This window comes from Leucopleurus acutus, assembly GCF_964270905.1.
Source record: "Leucopleurus acutus genome assembly, chromosome: 9".
Taxonomy (NCBI): domain Eukaryota; kingdom Metazoa; phylum Chordata; class Mammalia; order Artiodactyla; family Delphinidae; genus Leucopleurus; species Leucopleurus acutus.
The window spans coordinates 35,292,105-35,310,629 of record NC_139144.1 but is presented as its reverse complement, the minus strand read 5'-3'; the positions used below and the strand labels follow the sequence as shown (position 1 = coordinate 35,310,629).

General features: G+C 35.9%; 1 protein-coding gene across 1 annotated transcript in view; it reads left to right on the top strand.

The window, feature by feature from the left end:
* SP4 (Sp4 transcription factor) overlaps positions 1 to 18,209 on the top strand; it is a 71,634-nt gene extending 53,425 nt beyond the window's left edge. The window contains exon 6 of the mRNA XM_082845871.1: positions 14,805 to 18,209. Within this exon, the coding sequence (XP_082701997.1) occupies positions 14,805 to 15,052 (248 nt within the window). The 3' untranslated portion in view covers positions 15,053 to 18,209. The remainder of the gene's footprint in view (positions 1 to 14,804) is intronic.
* The last annotated feature ends 316 nt before the right edge of the window (positions 18,210 to 18,525 follow it).

The following is an 18,525-nucleotide window of genomic DNA, read 5'->3' as shown; positions in this document are numbered from 1 at the left end:
TATTGTCCTTCTAATCGCATCATATCAGGGAGTACATGATGTCAATATGTCTTGTTATTGGTGATGTTAACCTTGATGAATTAGTTAAGATAATGTTTGCCAGGTATCTCCACTGTGAAGTTTTTCTTTTTTCCTTTCCATATTTTGTTTATTAGAAGCAAGCGACTAAGTCCATTCAATATTCAAGAGGAAGTGAATTAAGCTCCACCTCCTAGAGGGAGGAGTATCAAAGAATCTGTGGACTTAAATGAACACAACCACAGTAATTAGTAAATATTTTAGAGGAGATTTTTTGAGTCTGCACAAATGTCCTCTTTCTCTTTAAAGAAAATACTATTTTCACTTTTAGCATTCCTCATTGTATCTTTTCTTTTTTCCTGAATATCCATAATTATAATGGGTATTTTAATATATTTTCTGAGGAAATAAAAACCACAATATTTGTTAGCATACGAAAGCTGAGGAAAGAGTTGATAAAATCTCTCTCTGAAACAACTACAGAATCATTTCTTTCGCCAAAACATGAACAGACTTTTAATCATGTACAATCAAACATAACTGAAAACAAAGAGGGATTATATTCAGCTACAAGTAACAGAAAGCACCCATACTTTTCCTGATATGAGGAAGGGGCTTATTCTCACATTGAAGGAGTGGGTCAAGGCAGCCACTGCACAGTGCAGCAAACTCCCATGTCCTTGTTTATCGCTGCACCATTGTGAATGTATGGTGAATCAGGAAAACATACTCACTAACAATGTTAACAGCATAAGGTGTTTCCTACACAAATTAGACATGATGAAGCTGTAAATCTACAGAAGGGTAATCTGACAATATTCCCAACCATGAAATTCTGAATTATTTTCCAACTGGACACAGGATGCCTCACAGAAAAATTCAAACTCTGACAGATTTTTATGTAGAATTGTGAAGACATCAGAGGAAAACTACACTTCTGATAATAGGAATCAAACAGTTGTTGGTGGTTTTGAGGATATTCTTGAATACAAAGACCCAGAATCTGGAAAATACGATGAAAGGTGGTGTCCTCAAACCTCCTATGTATCTGTCTCTCTCCCAGCGTGGTGGCTCCAAAATCTGAAGTATGCCTTCTCATCTGCCTTTAAATTGCACACAGATGACGCTATTGGTGAATTCTAACATGGAACCACAAAGGGGATAGATTCTGGAAAATCTAGGTCCTAATATTACTCACAGGCAGGATATCTCCAACGCTAGATTTTTTGTCCTGTCACAAGTCTCTCTTCTTCAAAGTCTATTCACCAAATACCAGTCAGAAGGAATGAAGAAGCAAATGGAAAAACATAATTTACGTGAATGTACACCCTTTGACAACCTGGCCATACAGAAAAAATTATTCCAAGTATTTAATAGTAGAGAAAATGGAAAAAGGCTCCTATACTCACCACCCCCGATAAAAGATCTTTCTGTAATAAAGGTACGGTATATATAATAGATTAAGGATATTCAAGAACTGCCACCCAAGGCCAGTAGGAAAATACCAACAAATACCAAGCCTAATTGCATATTAGAACTACACTTTATGCGGATATACGTATATGTACAGCAGATTCACTTTGTCACGAAGCAGAAACCAACACACCACTGCAAAGCAACTGCACTCCAACAAAGATGTCAAAAAAAAAAAATACACTTCAATCACCCATAGGTCCAACAGACTTAAAAATGGAAAGAGAAAATATCATTATCTGATTAAAGGAAAAATTGCTACCTTTTAACCTTATGAACTATTATTAAAAGATGACTTACAGAATTACCTCACCTAAATACTCATTTTTGAAGGTAACTAGTACAGATCCAATGTCAAGAAAGACACTTTCATAAAGATCCTTAGTAAATACACATATTTACAAATTTTTATAACAAGTCTTTTATATTGAAGATTTTCTAAAACATTATTCCTGGATTACTTTCCAACAAGTTACCTCACGTTACTGACATTTATATTTGTTTCTCATGAGAGTTTTCACATATAAGTATGTGGGCCCACTGAAGTCTTTCCTAGGCTCTATAAAAACTAGGTTTATTATCTAGTGAACCCTTTCATGCTTTTGCAAAGTAGAGAGATCAGAGAAGGTTTTCCCACATTCTTCATATTTACATGGTTTCTGTGTAGTATGCATGTGTCTCTGAATGCCTAAGACAAATGTAGGCTTTCCCACATTCCTACATTCATAAGGCTGCTCTGCAGCTTGAATTCCTTCATGCACTTGAACATAAGTGGAAGCAAAAGTTTTCCCACATATTGTACAGTCATAGGTTTTTTCTAGTATGAGTTCTTTCATGTTTTTGAAGAGAACTGGAAAAACGAAATGCTTTAGAACATATTTTACACACACACACAGTTTCTTGCCAGTGTGAGTCCTTTCACGTGTTTGAAGAAAACTGGGAATAATAAATGCTTTCCCACATTCTACACATTTATATTGTTTCTCTCCAGTGTGCAGGCTCATGTGTCTTTGAATGCCTGAGAGAGAAAAATGTAGACTTTCCCACATTCCTTACATTTATAGGGTCTCTCTCCAGTGTGAATTATTTTCATGCACTTGAACATAAGTGGAACTGAAGGTTTTCCCACATATTTTACATTCATAGGGTTTTTCTCCAGTATGTTTTTTTTCATGTTTTCGAAGCTATCTGGGAATACTAAATGCTTTATAACATGTTTTACACACATACAGTTTCTCTCTAGTGTGAGTCCTTTCATGTATGTGAAGAGAACTGGGATATTGAATGCTTTCCCACATTCTTCACATTTATATGGTTTCTCTCTAGTGTGCAGTCTCTTGTGCCTTCAAATGCCTGAGGGGCAAACGAAGGCTTTCCCACATTCCTGACATTGATAGGGTTTCTGTCCAGTGTGAGCTCTTTCATGCATTTGAACGTAAGTGGAAGCGAAGGATTTCCCACATACTTTACATTCATAGGGTTTTTCTCCAGTATGGGTTCTTTGATGTTCTTGAAGGTATCTGGGAATACTAAATGCTTTACAATATGTTTTATACACATATGGTTTCTCTCCACTGTGACTCCTTTCATGTATTTGAAGAGAACTGGGGTTAATGAATGCTTCCTCACATTCCTTACATTCATAGGGTTTTTCTCCGGTGTGATCTCTTTCGTGTTTTTGGAAACCTTTTGAGAACGTAAACCTTTATGCCATTGCTTATATTCATAGGGCTACTCTCCAGAGTGAACTCTTTCATGTGTTTGGAAACCTTGATGAATGATTACTGAAACTTTTTCCACATTGCTGGAATTCATACAGTTTCTCTCCTGTGTAAGTTCTTGTGTGAGTGCCTCTGTAAGGAACTGTAATATTTGTAAACTTTCCCACTTTCCTTACATTTATATGTATTATACAGCCCTGATCATATTTTTTAAAAATCTTGAGGTTTGTGTTCAGTGTGACATTTCATGAGTCTATTAAGAGATGAATGATGCATGAAGACTTTTCCACATACACTGCATTCACATGGTTTTAATCCAGGAGTTTTCTTGTTCTGATCAAGAGGTGGAGTAAGGTTGAAGTTTCTTCCACGTGGACTACTGTCTTTACTCTCAGAGAATCTCACTGTCATATGATTTCTTGGTTTTCCCCCCTGGTTTTTGTACTGCTCTTCAATGTCATCACCATCCCATTTTGTTCCTGCTGAGGCCAGCTTCCTGAAGGTTTCCTGCATCACATCTCTGTAGAGTTTCTTCTGTGTAGGATTCAGTAGAGCCCACTCCTCCAGGATGAAGTTCACAGCCACATCCTTAAAGGTCACTGAGTCCATATCCAGCTTTTTGGGGTCTCCCCGAGTCCCTCCTACACGTCCCACGACCAGTGCAGAAAAGACTGGGACAGTTAAGGGCGGGGGACGCCTGATATCGTCTGTGGGATGTCAGAGTCCGTGGGGTGTCAGTCCGTGGGATGTCGGAGTCCGTGGCGACTTTCTTGCTGGTGTGGTGCATCACCCCGCCCACCTGTATCTTGCCTGCAGATACAATGTGATGTTCTGTGTGATGTTACTGTGATGTACTAAAGGTCATTTTCTATTTCCCTCACGTTCGTGCAATTTTTAATTGTGACTCTTATATAAGGAAGATCTATCTATACTTTCTTCCCCAATTATTTGTTTATTCAGACATTTATTTTTACCACTATGGTATGCATTCATGAGTATTTATTTATAGAGTTATGATCCAATCCCATCGTTACATGCAAATCTCAGATATGCCAGGTTCAGTTCCAGACCACCTTGATGAAGTGTGAATATCTCAGTAAAGCCAGTCACATGAATTTTTTGGTTTCCCAGTGCATGTAAAAGTTAGGTTTACACTATACTGTAGTCTGTTAAGTGTACAGTAGCATTACATCTAAAAAAATAATACATATACCTTAATTAAAAAATACTTTATTGAGCTTCCCTGGTGGCGCAGTGGTTGAGAGTCTGCCTGCCGATGCAGGGGACACGGGTTCCAGCCCTAGTCCGGGAAGATCCCGCATGCCGCGGAGCAAGTAAGCCCGTGCACCACAGCTACTGAGCCTGCGCTCTAGAGCCCGCGAACCACAACTGCTGAGCCTGTGCTCTAGAGCTCGTGAGCCACAACTACTGAGCCTGTGCTCTAGAGCCTGTGAGCCACAACTACTGAGCCCACGTGCCACAACCACTGAAGCCTACGCACCTAGAGCCTGTGCTCCGCAACAAGAGAAGCCACTGCAATGAGAAGCCCGCGCACCCAACGGAGAGTAGCCCCTGCTCAACGCAACTAAAGAAAGCCCGCGTGCAGCAACTAAGACCAAATGTGACCAAAATAAATAAATAAATTTATTTTTTAAAATGTCCAGGATACAATCCAAAATTACTCAACATACTCTGTATCTGACCATGATACAAGATAATCCACAAGTTAGAATTATTAGACAAAGACTTTAAAGCAGATATTATAACCATCATCCGTGGAGTAAAGGTAAGCATGCTTACAATAAAAGGAAAGACAGAAGTTCTCAGCAACAAAATGTGGCAGAGTTGGACAGCCACATGCAAAAAAGAAACTTTGACCTGCATACCTCATATGTTTTATAAAAACTAACTCAGAATCACTCAAACCTAAATCTAAACCTAAAACTGTAAAACCTTTTAAATATGGGATAAAATCTTTGTGGCCTGAGGTTAGACCAAAGTTTTTAATACAACATCAGAAGTACAATCCATAAAAGAAAAATTGACAAACTGGATTTCATAAAAACTAAAAACTTTTGCTCTGTGAAAAATTCTGAAAACACCAGACACAGACTGGAAGAAAATATTTGAAAATCATATATCTGACAATGTACTTTTATCTAGAATATATAAAGAAGTCTCAAACCTCAAGAGTATGTGAACAACAGTACACTTTTTAAAAATTGGCAAAGGATCTGGACACTTCATTAAACATTATACATGTGGCAAATAAGCACACGAAAAGATGTTCAACATCGTCTTTTATTTGGGGGAATGCAAATTAGTACCACAACAAGATACCTGTATACACCTATTAGAATGGCTAAAATAAAAAACAAGGACACCAAAACCCTGACAATTATAAGTACCGGGGAGATTGCAGAACTGGAACTTCCTTGCTGGTGGGAATGCAAAATGACACAGCACCTTTGGAAAACATTTTGGAATTTTCTTATAAAAGTTAAAACATACACTTAACCATATGACCTTGCATCCACTCCCAAGTATTCACCCCACCTTTGAATATATATGGAAGATTTATTTATAATCACCCAAACTGGAAACACCCCAAGTGTCCTTCAGCTGGTGAATGGATGAAATATTGTGGTGTATCCATACATTGGAGTACTCTTCCCCAACGTAGAGGAATGAATTATTAATACACACAACCACATGAATGAAATTCAGGTGCATTATGCTAAGTGAAAGCATCCAGCATCAAAAGGCTACCTGTTGAATGATTCCATTTGTATGATGTAATAGAAAAATCAAAACTATACAAAAGGTGAACAGATCAGTGTTTTCTAGTGTGTGATGGAGGAGGGAGTTTGACTGAAGAGACATCATGAAGGAGTTTTTGGAAGTGACAGCAGTTCTTCTACATTTGAATTTTGGAGATAGCTACATGACTTAATGCATTTATCAAAACTCATAGAACTATGTAGCAGAAAGAATGAATTTTACTGTATGTAAATTAATACATTTTCAGAAGTGTGAGACAACTCTTATCTTTGCGAAATTGCAGTCTAAAAAGGGAGAGAGATTTTCTAGTTTATTTTTATTTTAACAATCCAAAGAATTTCCTGCTCAGCCTCATGCATATGCCTCAATGTCATGAAACATGTCTCTTTATCAAGAATGATAGGAGTTGGGCTTCCCTGGTGGCACAGTGGTTGAGAGTCCGCCTGCCGATGCAGGGGACACGGGTTCGTGCCCCGGTCTGGGAAGATCCCACATGCTGCGGAGCGGCTGGGCCTGTGAGCCATGGCCGCTGAGCCTGTGCGTCCGGAGCCTGTGCTCCACAACGGGAGAGGCCACAACAGTGAGAGGTCCGCGTAAGGCAAAAAAAAAAAGAGTTAGAGCCAGAGGGACTCCTGAAAATGATTTTGTGCAATTCCATCATTTTATAAATAAGGACTAATGAGAAGCTTAGTTCCTTGAGCCAAGTTGAGTTATTTAGTAATGGGGAAGAATGAGCCATGGAAGCAGTAAACAAATACAGACAGGCAGTAACAGTAGTAGTTAACGTATCTGATCCCCTTCAGTGTGCTGGGTTTCTAAATGCTTTTTTAAAATCCATTTTCTCATTTTATCCTTTGAGCAATAATATGAGGTAGGTATTTCTGTTACTCCCAGCTAAAAATGAAGAAACTGAGAATTGGAGAGAGAAGTTGCCTAAAATTATATGACTGGGAGGTGGAGTAGAGTCACCTGGACTAGAATCTAACTCATACAAGAAAGAAAGTATGATATGTCAGAACCTACAAGCAGTTCAGTGTTTGGGAACCATGATATTTGTGGCAATAGATAAAACAGAAAAGGTAGGCAGAGGTCAGTAGGATGTTATGTACTATTTGATTTTGTTTTTTTCTGCAGCCATAGGAAATGAGGAACCATTGAAAGTTTTCAGCAGATAATTAGATGGTCACCTTTTCATTTTAGACCATTTAGTATTTGTATGGAGGATAAATTTATAGGGAATAATTTTGAGACCAATCAGCAAAGACAGTAAGGACTTTTGGTAAGATACCCACTAAAACAAGTTGTAAGGTATATTTGGGACCAGTTTAAGAGATGTTTGTGTAATAAAATTGACAGGACTTGGTGATTAATTAGATGTGAGAAAAGAGATGAAAGGTACCAATGATGACTACTACCAGTTGAAATGGAGAATACAGGAAAGCGATAGGTATAATGTAGAATTGTCTATCTCCCTTCAATTCTGTCGATTTTGCTTCTTATGGTTTGGGTCTCTGTTGTTAGGTACATACATGTTTCTAATTGTTATATCTTCTTGGTGGAGTGACACTTTTATTATTATAAAGTATCCTTACTTGTCTCTAGTAGTAATTTTTATCTTATTGTTCTAATATTAATATAGCCATTCCGACTCTATTTGCACAGTGTATCAGTTTTCTGTCCTTTTACTTTTAGCCTATTCATGTCTTTGAATTTAAAGTGAGCCTCTGGTAGAAAGCATATAGTTGTATCATGTTTTTTCTTAATCCGGTCTGTCAATTTCTGCCTTTTGATTGGAGTGTTTAATACATTCATGTTTAATGCAATTACTGCTAAGGACTTCTGCCATTTTGGTATTTGTTTTCTATTTGTCTTCATGTCTTTTATCTTTTTTGTTCCTGTGTTTCTCCATTATTGATATTTTGTGTTAAACAAATATTGCTCATGTGTTATTTTAATTACCTTGTAATTTCTTTTAATATATGTATGTATGTATATATGTATGCATATATATATACACACACATATATATATATATGTATGTATGTATGTTTTTTTAAGTTATTTTCTTAGTGGTTGCCTGCTTTGGGGATTGCAGTTCACATCTTAAAACAGTCTAGTCTGGATTAATACCAACTTTATTTCAATAGCACGCAAAAGCTTTTCTCCTACATAGCTCTGCCTCCACTTCTGCTGTTTTTTTCACTAATTACATCTTTGTATATTGTACCCATCAACACAGATTTGTAATTACTGTTTTATTCAGTTGTGTTTTGAACTAGATGCAGGAAAAATGAGTAAAAAATGCCTTTACACTGTCTTTTATATTTATCTATGTAGTTACTTTACCTGGTGTTCTTTATTTCTTCATGTGTATTCCAGTTATCATTTAGTGTCTTTTCATTTCAGCCTGAAGGACTCCCTTTAGTATTTCTTATAGGTGCAGATGTGCTAGTGATAGATTCCTTCAGTTTTTATTAATCTGGGAACATCTTAATTTATCCTTATTTTTGAAAGATAATTTTTCTGTATATAGAATTCTTGATTGACAGGTTTTTTCCTTTTATCTCTTTGAATATATCATCCCATTGCTTTCACACCTCCGTGATCTCTGATGGAAAAAATCAGCTTTTTTCTTAGTGATGATCCCTTGTAGATGATGAGTCACTTCTATTTTGCTGCCTTCTAGATTCTGTCTTTGTTTTTCGCTTTAAACAGTTTGATTATTGTGTCTCAGTGTGAATTTCTTTTCACTTAACCTACTTGAAGTTAACTGAGCCTCTTCAATGTGTATATTAATGTTTTTCATCAAATTTGGGGAGTTTTCAGCCATCATTTCTTCAAATATTCTTTCTTTTTTTTTTTTTTTTTTTTGCGGTATGCAGGCCTCTCTCTGTTGTGGCCTCTCCCGTCGCGGAGCACAGGCTCCAGACGCGCAGGCTCAGCGGCCATGGCTCACGGGCCCAGCCGCTCTGCGGCATGTGGGATCCTCCCGGACCGGGGCACGAACCCGTGTCCCCTGCATCGGCAGGCGGACTCTCAACCACTGCGCCACCAGGGAAGCCCCAAATATTCTTTCTTTTAAAAACCTAGGACCAATAAGTCTCTCCCTCTTTGCTGAGAGGCTTTGTGTGCATGTTGGAGCCCCCATCAACACTCAGCCAGACAGTTGACAATGCTACCATAGCCTTCACTTTCTGCTTTTGCAGAACCTCAAAGGATAGGCATAAGTGAGAGTTTGGTTCTTCTCAGCCCTTTCCTGAGTAGACTCACAGCCCTAAGCATGTATGTGGCCTTCTAGATTCCAAGGAGTATGTCAGCTTTTTCTTTTAAGCTTTTTGTTTAGTCTGTTTATTGTTTGGCCCAAGTATTATTCATTGTTTTGGACATCCATGAAGTTAAAACACTTTCCTATAATTGTTTTAGACAAACACATGCCGTTCTCTACCCCGGAAGAAGACTTTTTGCATTGGATATTTCCAAGGAAGGTTAAATAGAGAAGTATTTTAAGTGGGGTCCTCCAAAGAAACAATGATGATTCTTTGGGAAAGAAGTTTTGAAAGGGCTCCAGCTCTGTTCTGTTCCCTCTGGTGACTACCAGGCTGCTGGGGAGTAGAAAATGGAACTAGGCAAGTTAAAACACCACAAAACTTGCTCTTCTTACCAAGATTCAGACATTTTCTTTATTAAACACTCCCTGAGTTACTGGAATGCTTGATTAATTTCCAGAGTCTGAAAGGGTTGATTTGATTGTTTTTTCCCAGTTTCTGATTCCTTTCACAGAGGAGTGGATTTTTGGAGATCACCATGTTTACTGACATTACCTCTTTCATAGTTTGGGGGACTTTTCCCCTTTATTTCTGAGAATTATAAGGATTGGAAAGTTAATGGGTTCTGTTTGCGACATGTTGAATGATGCTTTCTATGGCACATCTTGGAGATGTTAAATTCATAGTTGAGGAATCTGGATCTTGATGTACCTATCCATTTATAGATGATAGTTAAAACCATTAGAGTAGATAAGATTGCCTTTTAAAAAAATGTTTAGGGCTTCCCTGGTGGCGCAGTGGTTGAGAGTCCGCCTGCCGATGCAGGGGACACGGGTTCGTGCCCTGGTCCGGGAAGATCCCACATGCCGTGGAGCGGCTGGGCCCGTGAGCCATGGCCGCTGAGCCTGCGCGTCTGGAGCCTGTGCTCCGCAACGGGAGAGGCCATAACAGTGAGAGGCCTGCGTACCGCAAAAAAAAACCCCAAAAAACAAACAAACAAAAAAAAGTGTTTATAATGAAATGACCAAAGGGCTTCTATATCTGAGTAGATAATTGCTGAAGGAAGAAATGAAAAATTACTCGTGATGCACATTTGATATCTACAAATTTATGGTCTCAAATCTCATCCAGTCTCTCAGACAGCCTATCAATCTTATTCTTTTTTTCAGCTTCCTCATTACCTTAGCAATTACCTAAACCTCCTTAAGTCTTCTGAATTCCCTTGTCACTCCCAGTTAACTTTCCCTTACTCTGTCTTCTACTTCAAGAAAATTTGAGCCATATAAATTCTCTCAAATTATCATTCCTCCCCCTTTTAATTTGTTTTTATCCACAGGTAATGATAGAGGAGAATTGAGTGCACTTATGAAAAGATTCATTTAGATATTCTAGGCTGAGTAGGTAAGGGAGAGTGTCCAGGAGGGACTGATAGGTCCCTCCTGATAGACATTGGAGGGATCCAGGGACTACAGGTTTCTCAGTTTGAATAATGAGGTTTTTTAGAACAAATCAAAATATGATTTCTGTAGAGTGAGTTATATATAAAAGTCTGATAAGAAATTGTATATATGCTACAAATGGACGTTTAGTTGAAAGTTATTCATTGAGCAAAGGGTGTGTTTTTTACTTAGCTGTAATAAATGCCAGACATTTAAAAATGTCCCTGTAGTGGGTTGAATTGTGCCTCCCAGAAAGATATGTTTAAGTCCTAATCCCCAGTATCTGTGAATGTGACCTTCTTGGGAAATAGTTATTTGCAGATGAGATGAATTAAGATGAAGTCATACTATGCTTAGTGTCTAGGATTTAGGACCTAGTGCACCCTAAATCCAATGACTGGCATCCATGTAAGGAAGGGAGAAGACACAGAGACACAGGGGAAAAGGCCATGTGAAGACAGAGGCAAAGATTGGAGAGCTGCATCTACAAGCCGATGAATGCCAAGGATTGCCAGAAGTCACCAGCAGCTAGGATGAGGCAAGGGAGTATTCTTCTCTAGAGCCTTTGATGGGCGCATTGCACTACTGACACCTTGATTTGGGGCATCTAGCTCCATAACTGTGAGAGAGAGAATATCTGTTGTTTTTAAGCCACCCCGTTTGTGATTTTTTGTTTTTGCTTTTTTATAGTAGCCCTTGGAAACTAATATAGGCCCTCAGTTCACTCCTGAAATTATTTTAATTGATAAATATGCAGGTATGTTATCAAATGACAAACGTAGAAATAACATCAGTAATCCATAAAGTATGTTTTATATATTACATTAGCTTAAGTTTGAGGGTAACACTTTGAAAATGAGATTGTAGGCAGAACTATGGCAGCTAGATAATTGGCTCTTGATGGGTACCTCAAATACGTAAAGCTTAAAAGATCTGATTTAGTTCCGTTTATCCTTTCAAGTCTATGATTCCATTTGAAAATCTCAGCAAATTTTTTTTCTGAGAGAAATTACTGTTAACATCATGTTAGCAAATAATCTACATAATTTCTAAATATGAATCTTCTACTTAAATCCTTTTAAAATACTACCATATTTTAATAGTTGTGTAATACAGCTTGGCATTTTATTAATAATATAGGTGAAATAAGCAATTTTTTTCCTGTATTCAGTGTATTAAACCAAAATCATTTTGCTTACATCCTTGAGATTTTCTTAGAGAAATAAAATTTGGAATTTCTTCTTGATATGCTTTTGATACTTGTGATGTAGATATTTCACAGATCTTGATCCATGTAACAGATCAGCTGTAATTTTTTTTTAATTAGGCTTTACCTTTTTCAAGACTATGTCTTATATAACTATCAGTTCTCTATTGCTCCTATAGCAAACTACCACAAATTTAACAGCTTAAAATAACACACATTTTTATATCACTGTTTGTTTAAGTCTGAAGTCCTAGTAGGCTCAGCCGGGGTCCTCTGCTTAGCCTCTCACAAAGGTGAGATCAGGGTGTTGGCTGGGCTGTGTTCCCGCCCCAAAGGCTCTGGGAGAGCATCTGCTTCCAGACTTACGCTATCAGCCAGATTCAGCGTTTGCTGTTGTAGGGCGTAGGTCCCTGTGTTCTTGCTGCCTGTCAGCAGGTGGGCAGTGGGGCTGGCATTTGCTCCTGGAGGTGACCCACGTTCCTTCTCACACTTTCCACGTGGCACCCCTCCAGCAACAGCGGGTCAAGTTCCTCTCACACTTCTGATTTCTCTGATTTCTCTTGCTGCGTCTCTCTGATTCCAGCTGAAGAAAGCAGTCTCCTTTTAAGAACTTATGTGATTAGATTGGGCCCACGCAGGTAATTCAGAACACTCTCCCTTTGTTAACCTTTATAAACTTAGTTACATCCCTTTTGCCATGTAATAAAACGTATTCACAAGTTCCAGGGATTAGGGCACAGACATCTTTGTGGGGGATTGGGGCATTTTGCCCACCATAACTAACTAATATCAACAGTTTTGATAATTAGTTGCATTAATTATAAAAAGTATTAACCCTACTAAAAATAATTATAAAAATAATTAAAATAATTATAAATATAAATACAAAAAAGATATTATAGTGTATTTAGTTAGTACAAGAACCCTGTACCTCCCTGTATCCATATATTATAAAGTACAATGATAATGTTTGCTAAGAGGTAAGAAATTCAGAAATTGTCTTACACCATAGAAAACACACTTCTTTGTGGAAAAGGTTAATAAACTGAAATGTCATTCCCCTAATGATAGTTGAATTGTACAACATAATTTACTTATTTTGAGATTTTATCCAACTTTCATTGCTTGAAATTAATTGGATACCCACACCTCTTAGGAGTAGACTAGAAAGTCCACACACAAACCATGTCCCCATCATTTCTCATTTATCTTACAGTTTCCTGCTGAGTAGGTGGGGACTTGAATTTCTTTCTCATTTGGTACCAGTAGCTCCATGTGGTTACAAATGACTCTCTCAAGATAACGGAAGCTTCTTAAAATCAGAGACTCTGACTTGTTCAGATTTGTATTACCAGTGCCTGGCACATTACAGATGTTCCACAAATATTTGTTGAAAAATGACTGAGCTCATGAATATCACAGCTAACAAATGTTTATTAAACAGCCAGTGTGTACAAGTTGATCACCCATTGATTCAGTGTTTACTGAATGATCTCGTGCCTTCAAGCCATCACTTACCTGATTTCTTTCTGATTATTCTTGGCCACTGTTGCTGTAAAAGAACAGAGGTCTCTGCTACAGGTGATTCAGTACAAAAAGCCTGAACTAGAAACCAGGTGCCTTGAATTCTGCTCTGATATTAATAAATTGTATGTTTCCCAAGCAAATTAATTAATTTCTGAGCCCCAACTTACTATCTATAAAATGAAAATGTAAAATAAGATCCTTAAAATTTCTTCCAGCTTTTAAATTTTTACACTTAGAATTTTTCTTTTGAAGTAAAATGGGAAACTTGAAAGATAAAAGAGTTCAAGATTGATCCTAAACATAAACCCTCATTTAATTGTTTTTAGCCCTTGTCTGGCTGTTAGCATTCATAAGATGCAAGTCGTTTTACCTTAAACCTTAACTGCCTTTATTTTTAATGTCTTTAAGAATTTTGTCTCAACTATTTATTTATCCTTTCATTTAATTTTTCAAGACTGAAAGAGGAAGAAAATTTCAATGAGAAACCTCAAATGCAATTTTTTAAAATAAAACAAAGAATAGGGGATAATATCTGACATGGACACTATAGATTTTCTATTAGTAAGTCAAAAGCAGGGCCAGGTAAAAGAAGCCAGCTGAATTGAATATTCTTATTATCCAAGTTCTACTATCAGACTGGGAAAAAATATTGCTTCTTTCCCTTAAGTAACAATTTTAAGGGAAGGACTAAAGCTAATAGTTTATCCATTATGAACATGACAATATACCAATTAACCAAATTTTTATGTGCCGCACCCATTATACACAAAATGAAAGGACTTTTTTCTGAAATACAGAAGTAGTTAGTTCCAGTAGAACTATCTTATAACTTAGAGAGAGAATATATAAGGATCACTCCGTGTACCAGAACCTAATAGTCTTAATTCTGTGAGACCTAAAAATTCTGTTAAATTTGAAATGTAGTGTTTGCCCCACTCTTATTTTTGCCTTGTGAAGAAACTCAGTACACTACAAAATTATTAACTGATTTTATTTGAAGTAGTTCTAAGATATTTCCTGCCTCTAGGCATTATATTCAAAACCTAGACAATAGTTTTTAAGGAAGGGCGGATATGAGCCTTGAACATTATGTATTGTTATACCTGGAAGAGATTTTTGAGATCATCTGTTAGAAAACCCTCTTATTTTGTAGATAAGGAAACTGAGGAAACAGCTTTTATTTTCAGTTCTTAGCAGAATCATGACTTTAAAGTCAGGTACTGCACTGTGTGTTGGATGGCATTTTAAAATAAAAACATGAAGTATTTTGCAACTACTCAAAAGTATAGTATGACCAGAAGAGAAATTATTTTAAATTATAATTTAATTTAGATAAAGTGAATTACTATTCATTTATTATTTTTCTGTTTAGGTGAAAAGAGATTTGAATGTCCGGAATGTTCTAAAAGATTTATGCGGAGTGATCATCTCTCCAAACATGTCAAAACGCACCAGAATAAGAAAGGTGGTGGGACAGCTCTTGCCATTGTTACCTCCGGAGAACTGGACTCATCTGTAACAGAGGTGCTTGGCTCCCCAAGAATTGTCACAGTTGCAGCCATTTCTCAAGATTCAAACCCAGCAACTCCCAATGTTTCAACCAACATGGAAGAATTCTGAAAAGTTATTTATAACAGAGACCTCTAGTGCTGCACTTAAGTTTACACACATTTGAAAATCTGGAAATGGGCTGGTCAGGTGAATTACAAAGTAGGAAATCATGTTTTCATTCTTGGCTTCTTTAAGTATTCCAAGATTTTGGGTCAGCACATGAAGTGTTGAATTTTTAAAAATATAAAAAGCAAACAGATGTACTGGAAACAGGTAGAAAAGTATTTCCTCCATATTATACGTTGTAGTTATTTGGAGATCTATCACATTATCTTTAAACTGAATCTTCCCCTCTCTTAACATCATGTGTTAACATGTTTAAAAAGACAGACCTCAGTAGTTTGTAGGCTGGACCTTAATTGGACTTGTTTTCTTTGAAAGTACTTTGTTATAAATTCAGTCAGTAATAATTTATGTGGATTTATTTTTTTTTGCAGTAGCACAGAAAACAAATAGTTAACTGATGATAGAGATAATACTTTATTTCCTTAGCTTGATTTTTGGAAAATCAACTGAAAATAGTTTTGGCCGTCTTTTCTAAATATTAGTTCTTCAACAGTTGAATTAGGTAAGTTCCAAAAAAGTAATCTGAGAGGCATCTCAGATCTTTATTACCACTACATTGTAGTAGTGCGTATGCAGACAATCAGTGAAGTCCAAGTACTTTCTCCATTTGGAGACACAAGAGGAACTTAGAGCTAAACCTTAGGTTAAATTTTAGATTGAAACCTTAGGAAAATACTTGGGGGAAAACAAAACTCATAATAGCTTCAGAAAAATAAAATGAGGCAATTTAACAGGTAAGGTTTTGAAGTTAGGATTGATTATATTCCTAACCCTAGGTTGAACCACAAAGTTCATTTTAAATGTTTATATTGGAAATATTTGCATAGAGTTTAAATCGTTCTGTAGTTTCATATTCTGTAAATATGAATTATGTTGACAATGTGCAAAATTCTTTATGCTTTGACTTGGTAGCCAAAGAAAGAATTATCACACTTTTTTTAAGGCCAGCAGAAAATTATCTTTTAACTACATTACAATTTCTGTTTTCCTCTTTACTAAAAATTAGCGAATCCCATTTTATTTCTAGCACTGTGTTAGAGGCTGATTAAGAATTTATAACACAGTAATGTCTTTATGTTATGCCAATAACTGAATTTTCCCTAAGAAGACAGCCTAACAAATATATAACAGATGTGATACTATGAAACAAAAATTATTTTTTAAAAATCAGAATAATTTCAGTCAATTAAGTGACTAAAGAAAAAACGTATTTCATTGTTTATACAAGGGTCTTAATAGGAAAGATGGCCAAAAGTTTCATATAAAAAAAATTGGGAGTATACCAGTAGCTTAAATATTAGTAAGATATTTAATAGTTTAAAAATATATTTACAAAGAATTATAATGGAATTGGAATTGACCATTTGAAAACTAAAGTTTTTAACTGCTCGGTTTATTAACACCATTAGTTTGGGGACTGTTTGAATATAGGTGTATGTTTTCTTGTGCATTCCCTATTATTTCAGGAAAAGTACTACTCATGCGAAATCTCTTCCAAAATTGTGATGTTTCTTGTATTTTTGATGAAGGAGAAATACTGTAATGATCACTGTTTACACTATGTACACTTTAGGCCAGCCCTTTGTAGCGTTATATAAAACTGAAGGTCTTTTGTGCTTTCAGTTTGTATAAAAAAGCTTTGAGATTAAAGGAAAAAAAAATTTTTACACTGTGGTTATAAATTTCAAGTTTCTTAAAGCTTTTGTAGACTTGTAACAAAGTCTTTAAATTTTAGTTGGATTTTGTAAATTGTTTTGTATATTTTATTTAACGTACTCTTAACAACTGATGTATCTGGCTTTAAAACATCAGAATCAGTTTGTTGCTTTGTTTGGTACAGAGGAGCATTTGGTAGTATTAATTTTAATTTTATTATATAGGAGCTGAAACATCAAATATATATTTTATCTATCATTATGCTACACAATCAGTGCTATAAATTTTTTTATGCAAAGAAACTTTCGTAATGTTTGAATCATGTTTCCTCAGAGTGACACTTTTTGTTGTTGTTAATACCGAGTATGAGCTCTCTGCACCATTATTCCATGAACCAATTTTAATGCATACCTATGTATGCTCCTCAGAAACCGAAGTTATTTTTTAATCAACAATGAGGCCTATTATAAATTTAACAAAATGAATTTGGATAGCTTTATAGCATATAAAATATATTAATTTGTGTTAGCAGGTGCACATTTCACCACTGAAATTAGAAATCTTTTGACAGTCTGTTCTGCATACCATTCTGAATCCACTCTTCTGTCTTATAAGAATCGTAAATTTCAGTGTCCTTTATTTGACTCAGTGGGATATAGCTGTTATAAGTAATAGGGCACAGATGTGCAGTAGAGTCTTGTTTAATGACATTTCACTGTTCATTCCCTTTGCCACTGTTATAAAACTTTTCTTTATTGTAATTATCAGTGCAAAGCTATGTATTTATCATGGTAGAACTCCAGTGTTAGAATAGTTTTTTCTTACAGTATACTTTCTTTGGTTAGGTTTGTGTATGTGTTGCTGATTACATTAGAACTTGATGTTAAGTCATTATTTATCACACTCTCATGAGAGCAGTAATAAAAGTGTGTAATCTAGGAGAAAAAGTTAATTTGTCAAACTTAGATAAGCATGATGTTTAGGTCCTATTTTTCAATTTTATAACTGTTTTATTGCAACAATATTTGTATTTAAGTCTTCATTTTAATGCCTTGTGGTGTTTTTTTATGCATGTCACTAAGTTGTCATCCCACATAAATTGATGTGCAGCATAGGGTATTAAATCTACATAATGATTTTAAAACAGAAATAGTTGATGGTAAAATGTAAATGTTTTGCAAAAATTCCTTATAAAAAGTTTTGTAGTAACATTTCACTTGTAAATTTTTTTTTGTAAAAAAAAAAGAAAAAAAAAAAAGATGAGTCCAGAAAAAAACCTGTTTCCCATATCCTAGAATTTAGACAATTATTCTGCCAGCAAAGCCTCTGGGGCTGTAATTGACATTTTTACAGTGCTGATTTGTATAAAATTTGTTTTTTGTGGATTTGGAAATAAAATCATGTACAAGTTGTTGCCTGCAATAACAATTGCAAGTAACCTATTAAAAATTCCCTTGAGTTTAACATGTTTCTTCATTTAATTATGTATGCTATAAAACAGCAATAAATTGTTTGAACTATCAACCTTTTTATAATGATGAACACTGGAAAGTAAATGCTTCTCACTAGAAAACATATTGGCAACTCTTCGTAATTCCTGGTATTAAGATCTGGTCACCATTTCTCTGAACGTACCACCAAAGAACACCAATTCAAATTTCATGTTAATTTGTAGCCATTGCTCTAGACATGTATGGAAATTAAAATTTGATTTAGGGACTTTTTTTACTTAAATATTTTTAAACAGTAAATGTTAGGAA